We start from the raw sequence: 14,694 nt of genomic DNA, 5'->3' as shown, positions 1-14,694 counted from the left end.
TGTGTGTGTTTGCAGGTGTTGATGTTGACCCTGCAGAATGATCCGCCTGGCCTTGAGACTGGAATCACAGACAAAGAGATGGTGAAGAAATACGGGAAGTCCTTGAGGAAGATGATCTCGTTGTGTTTGCAGAAGGAGCCAGAGAAAAGGTGCTGAGCAGAGCCGCAATGTCCTTGTGGGGTCGTGTGATAAAAATACAAAAGTTTGGGCTCAGTAAGATTTTTGTTTTTCTTATGCTCTGCATAAGAAAATTCTGCATTTATTTGCTCAGAAATACAGTAAAACAGTAATATTGTAAATATAATCTATATACTGTATTTATTTTAAAATGTAATTTATTCCTGAGAAGCTGAATTTTCAGGGGCTTTTACTCTAGTCTTCAGTGTCACATGATCCTTCAGAAATCATTCTAATATGCTGATTTGGTGCTTCTTTTTCAAACAGTTGTGCTGCTTCATATTTTTGTAGAAACTTTGATCATTTTTTGCAGGATTCTTTGATGAATAGAAAGTTTAAAAGAACATCATTTGTTTGTAATAGAAATCTTTATAAATCACTATAAATGTCTCTTTTGTCACTTTTGAACAATTTATTGCATCCTTTCTGAAAAGTTAATTTCTTAAAAAAAATCTTATTGACCCCAAACTTTTGAACTGTATGTTTATATGTTCAGTAATATTCAGCTGGTCATGATATCCTGACATGGCAGCCACCACTACCTGCTCAATGTAAAATAAAACAGATTTGATTTGGCTGATATGATATGATTGTAAACGCTTTTTAAAAGTACAATTCATTTATGTGTAAACGTTTTAATTAGGAAAATGCTGATATTCCCTGATAACACTTTAAGTTACAACAAAAAAAAAAAATTTCAATAGTGTTTGCTTTTCAGGCCAACATCATCAGAACTCTTAAAACATAAATTCTTCCAGAAAGCCAAGGTAAGAATCTTACTTTCAGGACATTGTTTTAGGTTTATTTTATTATTGTTTCATGTTTTTATTTTAATGCTAGCCTTAAAGGGATAGTAGTCAGAGCATACTTTCTTTCATTGAACACAAAAGAGGATGTTTTTCATACATCATCATTTCATTGTTACCACAGCTCCAAACAACAAAAAGGCACCATCAATTATTTCATATGGCTTTTGAAAACATATGATAGCTTTCACACCATATTAAACTATACTTTTTTTATCTTTTCATATCCTTGATGTGGTTCAGTACAAGTGTGTTATGATCCACATCCATCCATATATCCATGCATGAAACAAATAGCAACTTTAAAGACCTGACAAAAACGTCCTTTTGAAGACATCCTCATTTGTAAAAAACGGCATAAAAATAAAGTAAATACAGTTTTTATTTTAATCGTAAAATGCAGAACGTTTTCAGTTTGGGTTAGGTTATAGCATTTATAACTAGCTGTATATAAATACAACAGAAAACTATGTGCCAAAGAGATCGCCAAATAAGTGAGTGTGTATGTGTTCCCCCATGTAAATGAATCATTATTGAGTTCAGTCCAGCATTCCTCTCATTACTGGGTCGTCATGTCGGTGTCAAACAAAAGCAGGGACTGGCTGATAAACTCTCTGCCAAACAGAGTTCCCTTCTACTATTCGAATCAAGCCAGTCCTCCCTCCTCCCAGCATTGAGTGCTCAGATGTGCCCAGTAGGGGGCTGGAGTTTAATTTGATCAGGCCATTTTGTAATTCAACGTTAATTGGTGGTTATTTGCAGAATTTAAAAAAATATTTATCATGCTGTTCCGTTTTGTTTGACAGAATAATGAATTCCTGCAGGAGAAATTATTACATAGAGCACCTACAATTACAGAGCGAGCGAGAAGGGTGAGGAAAATGTTATGTTTTATGAGTAATTATATATTTTTTGTTTTATAATGTTTTCATTTTTTCAATGTTTTATGACCGATATATTATTATGATATACTGCTCATATTTATGTATTAGAATGATTTAGCCAATTTCTATATATATGTACAGCACAATTAGTTCCACGAAAAAAGATACTTAAAATTTAAGCTAATTAAATGTATTAATTTTGATCAAATCTTTTTGTTTTCCAAGACAAATAAAGAGATTAAAAATATAATAAAAATATAAATGTAATTATTAATTATATTTTAAATATGAACTGCATTTGTTTTCACTTTAAAATCTTTTTTTAAACACATATTTTACTCTTACATACATATGTCTGTATAAACATAATGTATGTGCATGTTTATGTATATGTATATTTGTGTGTGTAGGTGCGGCGAGTTCCTGGCTCCAGTGGGAGACTCCATAAAACAGAAGATGGAGAGTGGGAATGGAGCGATGATGAACTGGATGAGGAGAGCGAGGAGGGTAAAGCTGCTGTTGCTGCCTTACGGGTAACACACTCACACACGCGTCGCGCACACTCAGTTTTAGCACTGGTTCAGCACTGGATGTTTGCACTCTTTTTTCACTCGTTTGTGTGTGTGTTTGTTTGCCTGTTGTGGCACCTCTCATCCCTGGGCTCTGTGTTTTTTGTTTGCCGCTAAAGGAGCAGCAGTCGAAGTCGACAAGGCGACAAGTCCGTTTCTCTCAGCCTCTTGAGCTGCCCCCACCCAGGGTTGTTCAGTTTTCCCACTGATACAGATGGCTCACCTTAACAAGGAAGCACACTCAGTTAGACACAGCGTTGCGGAGTGTAGGAATTGGAAGTGCTAGATAAAGAGGAAGTGAATTTGTTCACAGAGCATAATATATCTGCTAATATTCTTATCAGCTTCAAAGACTAAAACAATAAAGATTTTAGAGTTCAGTTTGGTTAAGGGTGACCGTTGCACCTTTACCTGTCTGTGATAATCTGTTGCACTGCATATCTATGCAAGAAGTAATCATGTACAGTATAAAAGCATATAGATCACTTAATGTGATAACTTTTGTTCCGTGTCCCCTGATCATAGCTTATGAGCCTTTTGAGATCACCTACGGAAATATCTACTTACACAGCTACTTAAAGGGTTAGTTCACCCAAACATGATAATTCTGTCATTTATTACTTACACTCATGTCGTTCCAAACCCGTAAGACATTCGTTCATCTTCGGAATGCAAATATTTATGATGAAATCTGAGAGCTTTCTGACCCCTCCATAGACAGCAAATTAATTAACACTTTCAAGGTCCAGAAAGGTAGTAAAAACATTGTCAAAATAGTCCATGTGACTGCAGTGGTTCAACCTTCATTTTATGAAGCGATAAGAATATATATTATATAGGCCTAGGGCTATTCAGGCATCTGGCTACACAATGGTATTACTGGTGTTAATTTTAATCCTTATTAACAAATATTAGTGCTGGGCAAATTAACACGTACATTTTTTCAGTTTAACGCATTAAAAATATTTTACGCAATTAGCGCAGCGTTCGTTTTTATATCCATTTTTGCCTAGCGTAACATTATATGATCATGCTCTTATTCATGTAATGCTTTTAAACCATTTAAATGCGACAAGACAAAAGAGAACACGCTGTATGTCAATGTCCTGTCTGTGTGGGTGCGTCTCAATCAGATCCCTAGTTCAGTAGTTAGGGCACTGATCAGGGAGTCGGCCACATTCATGTTTGTTACACGATATACTGATTCACCACCTAGGAAGATAGGGAGCTCACACACACACACACACACACACACACACACACTCGAAGCACAGAAAGATTTGCGCCAGTCTCGTGCACACATCAAGTTCTCTTTCGCTCTTGAACAAACAATAACAACAACACAGAGAATGTTGCCAAAATACCAGTTTTGTCGAGTTTTAGGAGTCTAATAAGCCCTATTCGGACGGGATTAGTTTAACATGGTGAGGTGGGGGTAAAGTAATTATTACCAGAGGTTCTCTGTGACCCGGAGCACTTGGTGCCCTACGCGCAGCGCGTGATGCGCGTGGTGGTAGCGGCGTCACTGGGTGGGACAACTCTGTGGCAAACCTCCAGTATTTTCCGCATACAATTTAAAGCAAAAATAAGATCGAAAGCACTTTTTAGAGGCACAAAACTTCTTTTAGCTCTAGGTAAGTGTCTATTACCAACACAATCCAAACAGAATCGTTAGACTGGACCTAAATGTTTATGTTTATATATATATATATACATACATATACATATATACATTATACACACACACACACACACACACATATATTGTGTGTTTGCTCACGTGAAAACAGGAAGCAACGCACATGACGACAAGTTGGTTACGGTGGTGCGTAAAGCGAGTTACCCCTCCCACTTCTGCTAGTTTTACTGAGATGTCTTTTCCCGTGCGAATTGGCCATTAATATTACAGACGTCCTGAGGTAAAATTACTTTACCCCCACCTCCCCATGTTAAACTAATCCCGTCCGAATAGGGCTATAGTCTCATAATAGGAGTCTTAAATTAGTTAAATAACGTCTTAAATGAACGTGAGAAAATGAGATGCGCGTCAGATCCGCATCATGTTCGGCAGCGGCCGATCTTAAAGTCACAGCAGTCAATAATGATGTCTGGCATTAATGTTCATCAAAGAACAATGGGAACAGAGAAAATTGTAGCTTTAATGATGATTAATCTATATTTAATGTATTATGCATGCAGTTAAGAAAGGTGTTTGATAACTATTACATTTCTTTATATGTCTAACAGGCCATGGGTAAATATAACATTTATTATAATGGGTTTATGTAAAGATTGTTTTAAGTTCACTTAAATTAAAAGTTGTTGTTTTCAAAGCCCAATAAATGTTGAAATTGGTAACTTTCAGTTATACTGTAATGTAATGTCATTAATGTTTCATAGAGACATTAGTATCAGTGATACTGGCCTTCATTCATAAAAAGATGCCATTACAACACATATTTAAAATATGCTGTCTTTAAACTGTTTCTACATTCATTTGGAGAGTAACTGAAATTAATACAATATCAAAATATTAAAAACTTGCTATTAATCATGATTCATTACAGAATCAAGATTAATTAGTAAAAAAAAATGTAATGGATTCCCAGCACTAACAAATATGTACAAACATAATTTGGTATGTATGTATTTGTTAATTAATACCAGTAAAATACCATGGTTGCTTTTCAAAATTTGACTGGGTGCGCCAATAAGGATTTCACCTACAGCGTCAAAATGGCTAGAAACGGCCCTGGCGTCGGCCAATGGTAAGCTGGTGTTCTGGAAGCGGTGCACTGTTCACACTACGTCAGCAGCGTAAGAGTCTGACACATGCTAGAAGAAACTTTTGAAAAAAGACGTTATTTTTGTTTGTTTTTTGCGTGCAAAAAGTATAATCATCACTTCATAAAATTAAGGTTGAACCACTGGAGTCACATGGACGATGTGTCTTTACTACCTTTCTGGACCTTGAAAGTGTTAATTAAATTTCTGTCTATGAAGGGGTCAGAAAGCTCTCGGATTTCATCAAAAATATCTTCATTTGTGTTCCGAAGATGAACGAATGTCTTACGGGTTGGAACGACATGAGAGGTAGGGTGAGGAATTAATGACATAGGTGAGGAATTAATGACATAATTTTCATTTTTGGGTGAACTAACCCTTTAAGCTTGACCACTCACTCTAATTTCAATGACTAAACTAAGGTGAAGCAAAAACTTTGTAACCAATTCTTGCTTGAAAAAACAGAGAGACTGACTTAATAGTGATGACGTGTGCTTCCTGGTCGCCATTTGTATTGTGTTTTAACTTTAAATACTGACCAAATCAATTACCTCTGTTAACCAACCAAATTCTGTTTAACAGCCTTGTAATGAGATTTCTGCTGTTTGAGGCACTAACATGCAATATGGCCACTTCTGGTCACTAAATTATCTTTTTTGGTCACTTGTTATATGGCCTTAGATGTCATGTCATATCATGTCATATCATGTCATTTATGTACATTACCGTTCAAAAGTTTGGGGTTTGTACGATCTCTATCAAAGTCTCTTATGATCACTAAGGCAGCAAGATTTTTGGTAAAGCCAGAATTTTCAGGATCTCATGATCCTTGAGAAATCTTTTGTAACCTTATAAATGTCTGATTAATTTAATGCATCATTGCTGAATAAATGTATTCATTATTTAAAATAAATGAATAAATAAATACTAAATAAAAACTGACCTAAACATTGAAACGGTAGTGTAGTCTGAACACAACTCGGTTTAGGTGGAAGTGTTTCAGTGTTTCTTTGTTGGTTTTTTGGTTAAGAGTTTGGGAATAGTTTGATGTAGTGTATACTGTTGAATAGAATATGTTCGGAGCAGATATTGTGGAAATAACCTGTAATTTGGTTGCATATCTCAAAACAATCCCAATAGTCCTTGAATTCTTGAAGGTAATATGAAAGCTATGAAATGTGTACTTAAAATGAAATACTTATGAAGGGCCTTAACTCTCTGCTTCATTCCTTACTACAGTGTGTTTAAATCCAACGCTGACCCGCTGTAACCCAAACAATTAAATATTATTACAAGAGACTTTGACCTTTGACTTTTGCCTGTTCTATCTCTCTCACACAGTCTCCAAGAGTAAAAGAAGGACTCCAGAATGCAGAGGTATGTAGACTATAACTACCATACTAATGCACCATTCTTATGATTCCTGCTGTTTGTAATTCTCACATAATGCATTATTTTTGTATGCATGATATATTTAAATGATCTGTATCATTTGGCAAAATAGGTATGGCACTCTGCAACTACTGTATCCTACAATGCACTTGAGTAAAAAGTAATTAAACATCTGAATAGATTTTTTTGTGTTTGTATTATAGTATTAAGGATTTGAATTACAACTATTCTTAATTAAAAGTGCAAAATATTTTTTACCCCAAACTACAACTAGATGCCACTCACGTGCAGTGTATACAATATTTGGGTACACTTTATTTTACAGTGTCATTGTTACATGTGTTACATGTATTTACCATAGTAATAACAGTAAATAATGCATAATTACATGCAACTAACCCTAAACCGAACCCTAATCCCACCCTAACCCTATAGTAAGTACATGTAGTTAATTAAAATTACTCCGCCCATAAATATATAATTACACCGTAACAATGACACCTTAAAATAAAGTGTAACCCAATATTTTTTAATTACACATTTATTGTGTAATAATACCTACTGTTTCACATGGGGCCAGATTTACTAACTGTTTGCGGCAGCGCAAATCCTCTTTTGGCGTTAAAAAACTACGGGCAGGATTTACTAAAGACACGCAGTGATAAATTAGCGCTGCGTGCTAATTATTTTTTCGGCTGCGTCTGTGCTCTTTGCGGTTTAATATTCACAGAAACTAACAGAATAAACTTACCTCACAATCGGCTGGCAGTTACTCTTAGACATATACAGCTTTTCTTCTGAGGTAAATTATTCCAGGATTATTCCTCAACGCTTCATCAAAAATGATGTAGCTAAAGTATAGCACTACACTTGATGTGTTAATTTGAGTTGATGTGGGCATCAGTATTTGAATCTTAAAAAAGCGCGTGCTCCATGGGCGTGGCCGCATTAGCGGATAATGAAGAGGCTCGCAAACAACTGACATCTCTCTCTTCTCAAACAGAGAATAAACAGATTTACATTATTTAAAACCTGACATTTCAACGTTTCTTTAGACATACGTCTCATGTTTGTGTGATAAGTTTTCGCTAAGTTACAGTTCATTTTCTGAAGACTATCTGAATGAACGTCATTGAGAGAGATGCTGCAGATCGCAAAAAATCGACAGTTATTTGAGTCTCTTTGGCACTGATAAGAAAAAAAGCGAGTTTATCGCGCCGGCGCGACGGCCAACTCGAGGGGGTTAATTTGCGAGTCATCAGTAGATCACTGACACTGCACAGTATACACTAGTATTCAATCTAGTATTCCATTCCAGATATTTAATTTAATGTTGGTATTATTTTAATCTAATATATTTAATGAGTATAATGAGTTTCAATTTTTTCAATATATATATATTACATAATTACTACATGCTTGTGTGGGTCTATCCATGTATTTGCAGATATTCCAGCCTTTCAGCAGTCACCTCCAGCCTGAAATACCTCAAGCTGCTGGCCAGGGCCCGGCCAACACTCAACACACTACAACCCCATCACAGCCTGCACAGGTAGCTGTTGTATCAGGCATTTCAAAATTCAGTTATTAGGCCACCGTAGTTTTTAAACGAAGACATCTTATAGTGAGAGAGACTTATGCTTCTCTTCACCATCTCTTCCTCTATCTCTAGGCCCCAGTTTCTGGAAGTGACGCCTCGCAGTCTCCCATCAGTTTAGTATTAAGGTTAAGGTAAGTTGTTTGCTGATATTAATTTTGATCCAGTGTACACTCCTGTAAATAAAAGTTCCAAACGGGGGAACCATTTTTGGTTCCCTAAAGAACCTTTCAGTCGACAGTATTTAAAGATTTTTTTTTCTCAGTGTAAATATTTTTTTTTTCAATATAAAGAACCTTTAGACCAATGGAAAGGTTTTATTAAAGGAGTAGTTCACTTTAAAATGAAAATTACCCCATGATTTACTCACCCTCAAGCCATCCTAGGTGTATATGACTTTCTTAATAAATATAAATATCCTAACGCTTCCAAGCTTTATAATGGCAGTGACGTGAAGGCGTCCCATTATAGTGAGTTTGAAGCTCAAAGATGCCTCCATCCATCATAAACATACTCCACACGGCTCCGGAAAAGTTTTAAATATGGATATCTTTCTTACAAAACCCCATCGCTTCAGAAGGCCTTTATTAACCCCCCGTGTGGAGTAGGTTTATGATGGATGATGGAGGGGCTTTTTTGAGCTTCAAACTCAATGGACCCCATCACTGCCATTATAAAGCTTGGAAGCGTCAGGATATTTTTTTAATGTAACTCTGATTGTGTTCATCAGAAAGAAGAAAGTCATATACACCTAGGATGGCTTTAGGGTGAGTAAATAATGGGGTAATTTTCATTTTAAAGTGAACTACTCCTTTAAGGTTAAAAAAGTTCTTCATGGAACCATAAATGCCAATAAAGCAGCTTTATTATTAAAAGTGTAGACAGGAGCAGTAGATTATTATATTTCTCCTCCTGTCCTACAGAAACTTGAAAAAGGAACTGAATGACATACGATTTGAGTTCATGCCTGGCAGAGGTAAGAGCATAAAGACACGTGGCTAATAGTCTAGCAACAATAAATCAAGCAATACACTCTTAAAGGGATATTCCATCCTAAAATTCTCACATATTTTCCTCACCCCAGTGCTGTCCCAGATGTACAGTATATGCCGTTCTTTCTTCAGATAACCATAAATGAAGATTTTTAGAAAAATAATCCATCTAATGTTGACAACCACACAAAACTTTGTATTTTTTAGATGGAGTACCCCTTTAATGTAGATGTATTCCCAAACTGTCTTTTTTTTTTCACAACTCTTTTGAAAAAAACTCAGATTATTATGGTTGACAGGTGAACATCTCAATCAATATGATTTAGGACACACTTGGGCAGTTTGTCCAATGTTTTTTTTCCCTTTAAAAATCATTTTAACACCCTTTTAGAATCAGTTCCTGTTTATCTCAGTGTTTTGCCCTCCAGCAGAGCAGAGCAAACTTTTTCTACCCCATCAGATGTCAAAGAGCCTGCTGCATCTGTGTTTTGTCAGTGCCATGTTGCGAATTTTCCCAAAATAAAACATTTAGTGACATGCACATAGGGCTGGCCTGTACTGTCTGTACTGACTACAGTTTGTTAGCATGATTTGTGCAGCTGATCAGCTATTAAGTTGTCAGCCTCATTCTGGAAGATCTACAACCGTGTCAGTTCAAATATCCAAGAGGTTGTCATTTGCCAGACTCAAAGTTTGTTGGTCTGAGTGACATTTTCTCACATATATTTCTCTGTTCTGTAGACACAGCAGATGGGGTTTCTCAGGAGCTGGTATCGGCTGGCTTGGTAGACGGGCGAGATTTAGTTATAGGTAAGGATTTTTTTTAATATATATTTTTAAGGAATTAATACTTTTATTGATCAAGAATGCATTAAATTGATCAAAAGTGAAGACATTTCTAATGGTACAAAAAATTTCTATTTCGAACTAGCACTGTTCTTTTAAACCTTCAATTCATCAAAGAATCCTGAAATCTTTTTCCACAAAAATATTAAGTTGTCAACATTAATGATAGTAATAAGAAATATTTCTTGAGCACCAAATCAGCATATTATACAATCACAGGAATAAATAACATTTAAAAATATATACATTTCAAATTATAATAATATAATAATATATGTTTGGAAACATTACTATTTTTTTTTAAGAAGTATCTTATGCTCATCAAGGCTGCATTTATTTGATCAAAAATACAGAAAAAAAAACATTAATATTGTGGAATATTATCACAATTTAAAATAATGGTTTTCTATTTTAATATACTTTAAAATATATATATATTTTCTGTGATTACTCCAGAATCAGCATCTTCCAATAAAAATAAAACTGTAAAATGTTGATGTTACCGTGCAGTGCAATATGTGATGAAAATAAATTGCAATTTCAAATAATTTCATGGTTTTAGTCCTAAACTTCTGTTTTGTGTCATTTCAGTGGCTGCTAATTTGCAGAAGATAGTTGAAGAGCCTCATTCCAATAAAAATGTCACATTTAAACTGGTGAGTGACTGTTTAGTTAAACACACTGTGTGTAAAGGCCCGTTCACATCAAGGACAATAACGATAAAGATATAGGGCCCTATTTTAACGGTCTGAGCGCATGGTCTAAAGCGTACGGCGCCAGTGCACTTAGGGCGTATCCTAGTTTAATGACGGGATCTTTACGATCGGAAAGACTGAACGATTCTCTAATTTTTCATATTTAAAATGTTTGTGTGCTTCTGCGCGTCCTTGTGTGTGTAATAAGCAGAGTGTACGTGTGTTGTGTACTCGCCTATAGGTGCATATTACTATGTGAGCGGAGTGGAGCGGCAGCAATTTCCCCTCCACGCTCTAAGCATTCAGTAATCACTCCGCTCCAGCTCAGGATCACCATTTCCCACTCCTCGCTCACTGATATCAGAAACACCGCTCCGTCTTCGCACAGAGGAAATTTGCGGCTAAAGTATTTTCAAGTAAAGTATAGTTTCAACATAGTTTGTGTTTATTGCAGTGCAAATTTAGTTTGGAAAGAAGAAAGTAGTACGTTTTCATCAGTTATTTTATCTACGGGTCATTACATTACAGATTTCTGCTCATTCAAAATCAGATACAGATAACTGTAAGCAGATAAGCACTGTAAGGGTGCGTTCACACTTGTCATGTTTGGTTCGATTAAAACGAACCCTGGTGCGATTGCTCGGTTAGTGCGGTTCATTTGAACATATGTGAACGCTGCCATCCGAATCCTGGTGCGCACCAAACAAGCGGACCGAGACCGCTAAAAAGATGGGTCTCAGTCCGCTTCCAAATGAACTCTGGTGCGGTTCGATTGATATATGAACGCAACACGGACCAAAGGCATGTAAACGAACCAAAAACAGGACGTGATGTCACAAGATGCGACGCTAGAAGTCAGCTGATTTGACGGCGCGGAAAGATCGGAGTATCCAAAATGAGTAGAGGGCAAACGTGGAGCAACGAGGAGGTGAAGTGCCTCATCATTATATGCAGATCTTCGTTTCTGCATACACCGGAGGAAATCCTGGTGCTGTTTTGAATGTTTTGAACATTTTATGAGCTCTTTGTGAGTTCTCAGCTGGTAAAAATAAAACCATATGTACACGCATAAATGATGGTTCGTGCCTTTGGTTCGGTAACTTTAGGTTCGCTGTTAAAAATGCCAGTGTGAATGCTAAGCGGACCAGGACTATATGTTTTGTTTTAGTTTTTTGGTCCGGACCAAACAAACCAAACTACAAGTGTGAACGCACCCTAAGATTACGTTTGTTTGAATGCATTAGAGAGAGTCCCGATCATATTCCGTATATAGAAGGTACAAAAAAATTCCTTGAACTATAAGATCCCGCTCATGGCCATCGCCGTCAACATAACCTTTACATTCTTTCTGATTCGAATGATCTGTATCAAGCTAGTTAAATGTGTTTAACATGTGAGTTCTGGCTAAAAATGCTGTTATATTATGGGCCGTTGGCATGAAATGTATTCGTGATGGAGTGGTAGTGGAGCACTCTCGCTCCGACTTAAAAATCCGCTCCTTATTCCATTCAAAATCACGCCGCTCCACTCCCACTCCACTCCGCTCACATACTCGGTTGCTAACACGTTTTTAAATAACAAAAAATGTGGCGCAGTCCTTTTCAGTTGCCTCAAAATAGCAACACACCAACAATGCACCTGAACCTCGTTTTCAGACCAGCACGCCCATAGGCGAACAGATGGGAGCGAGGACATTTGCTATTTAAACAATGTGGCGCTGGACGTGCAAAGGATAACTGCGTCGAGACGAAACTAGCAAAAAACACTTGCGTCGCACCTTGCGCCGAATTGTGCTGGATGTATGATATGGCGCATAGTTGTAAAAAACGTTCTACAAAATAAACAATACAGAGTCCACACGACTATAATGACACAGAGAAACTATATTGTTGGACTCACTTTCAGAATGATTTTTCCCAGCTGATGAATAATAAGAACCTTGACAGCCAATCAGAATCCATCCTGCTTTAAAGCGGCAGACGACAAACCTGCAGCGCGTGCTTAGAATAACCAGAATGATATGGTCCACTGGTGTGGTCGTAATATAGTTATCGTTATAGTTGGTTTGGTGTGAACAGGCCTTAAATCCTCAAAGGTGCATTGCAGTAACACGTCATGCGTGGTGTTTTTCAGGCCTCTGGTGTTGAAGGCTCTGAGATTCCCGATGATGTCAAACTCTTGGGATTTGCTCAGCTCAGCATTAGCTAAACTTTGGCTCTGTGCGGGACCATGACTTGCCTACAAATGTGAAAACAAACCAACACTACCAACAGAATGACACATTGATTTTTTTTTCTTCCTCCTTCAATTGCCCTCAAGAAACCACTGTTGCCAAAGAGAAAGTACCATTGCGCAGCCCATAGGATTTCCAACGGCAGAGTTGCACAAACATGAGATTGATCAGAATTAGTAGGAATCCAATCAAATAAAGTTTACGATTTATTCATATAAGGATACAGTTATCATAACCAGATATACCTTAATGCTCTTTTAATGTTTCTCTTTTTTTCCCCCCTCTTTTTTGTTTGTTCTATTTTTGCACAATCTGAACTGACGCCCAAAAAGTGAAATATAAAAATGCCTCTGATTTAACTACTGAGTGCATGTGAGGAGAGTGGAACTCAAAGTGTTAATAGAGGAAATGAGTGAATGGGTTTGCAGTAGCTAAAGCATTTTTACTTGTGTTTTCTACGCCTTTAAAGAAAAGCAGCTAGCATGTTTTACCAGAGCGCTTGCTTTATTTACTTGGGTTCATTTAAACCGGCTTGATAAACAGTTTAGCTCAATCCAGCTCAAAAACAACTTTTCCGTTAGTTATACAGAAAGTCTTATTTCTTCATTGTACTCTGGTTGGCTGGTGTCAATACAAACACAAATATCCTTTATTTCAGATGCAACACAGATTGGCTGATCTATTCAGTGTCATTGAGCCTCGACGAACACTCCTAAAAGCTGGTTTATTTTGCTGCTTTTCCCTTGTTTATTTTATTTGTGTGACTGTGCGTGCGTGCGTGTGTGTGTGTGTGTGTGTTTGCTGTCTCAACAGGGCACATTTGCAAGTGTTGCTATCCCACGCTGCTCTAAAAGTTATTGCCTTAATGTTTCTGCACATTTTTGCATCAACCATATCTCTCCCTTTTTTTAGATTTCACATTAATTTGGTTTTAAAATTTTGACTATCTGTCACTTCTGCTCTTTTTTTTTTTTTTTTTATAAGTATCTGTGTAAGCGATTTAGATGTTTGAAAAAAAAAAAAATGCGTGTGGTACCTGATGAAATTTTCAGTGTTTGGCTTTTTCTGCTCTGGAATTGAACTCTTAAGTATTCATGTATTTCTGATCTCGATTGAACATGTAAATAATGTAATTTGCCATTGGTTTGATTTTATATGGGATGCTTCACTCATGGCCTTTGTGTTCTCCATAAATAAGGTGATGGGAGGTGGTGTCGGTTACAAAAGACACATTGTGAGTTTTGTTGGTTTGTCTTATTTGTCTATGAGGGTGCCTATAATCACAGCGGGATCTTAGGTGGCCTATATTTGCCTGATGTTTCCTGGAGGTCTGTCCTGAACTTCTGAAGTTCTCCTTAGAATTTATGTGAGAGGTTGTTTACTTCACTCAAGAAATCTCATTAAACATATTGCTACCTGTGTGCAAGAACAGCCTGGAATAATCTTAAGTATCTTAATTATTTTAAAGCAGTGTTTCACCAGATTTTTTTCCTTTGCCCTTGAAATTTTAATATTAATAATATTAATATTATATTTGTGTGTGTGTATATATATATATATATATATATATATATATATATATATATATATATATATATATATATATATATATATATATATATATATATATATATATATATATATATATATATATATATATATATATATATATATAGGGATCTGTTAGATTTTTTATGTTTTAAAAAGAAGGCTCTTCTG

The 14,694-nt window shown here is 36.3% G+C and overlaps 1 protein-coding gene across 1 annotated transcript in view; it reads left to right on the top strand.

Annotated features, from left to right (window-relative positions):
- oxsr1b (oxidative stress responsive kinase 1b) overlaps positions 1 to 14,468 on the top strand; it is a 72,777-nt gene extending 58,309 nt beyond the window's left edge. Inside the window, exons 8-18 of the mRNA XM_079806603.1 lie at positions 16 to 149; positions 896 to 944; positions 1,790 to 1,855; positions 2,278 to 2,400; positions 6,562 to 6,597; positions 8,060 to 8,164; positions 8,285 to 8,343; positions 9,133 to 9,185; positions 9,943 to 10,011; positions 10,639 to 10,703; positions 12,876 to 14,468. Coding sequence (XP_079662729.1) covers positions 16 to 149; positions 896 to 944; positions 1,790 to 1,855; positions 2,278 to 2,400; positions 6,562 to 6,597; positions 8,060 to 8,164; positions 8,285 to 8,343; positions 9,133 to 9,185; positions 9,943 to 10,011; positions 10,639 to 10,703; positions 12,876 to 12,950 — 834 coding nt within the window. The 3' untranslated portion in view covers positions 12,951 to 14,468. The remainder of the gene's footprint in view (positions 1 to 15; positions 150 to 895; positions 945 to 1,789; positions 1,856 to 2,277; positions 2,401 to 6,561; positions 6,598 to 8,059; positions 8,165 to 8,284; positions 8,344 to 9,132; positions 9,186 to 9,942; positions 10,012 to 10,638; positions 10,704 to 12,875) is intronic.
- Positions 14,469 to 14,694: the final 226 nt, after the last annotated feature.

This window comes from Gobio gobio (genome assembly GCF_949357685.1).
Source record: "Gobio gobio genome assembly, chromosome: 23".
Taxonomy (NCBI): Eukaryota; Metazoa; Chordata; class Actinopteri; order Cypriniformes; family Gobionidae; genus Gobio; species Gobio gobio.
Note: the sequence above shows the minus strand (reverse complement) of the source record. Positions and strands in the feature narration are given on the sequence as shown.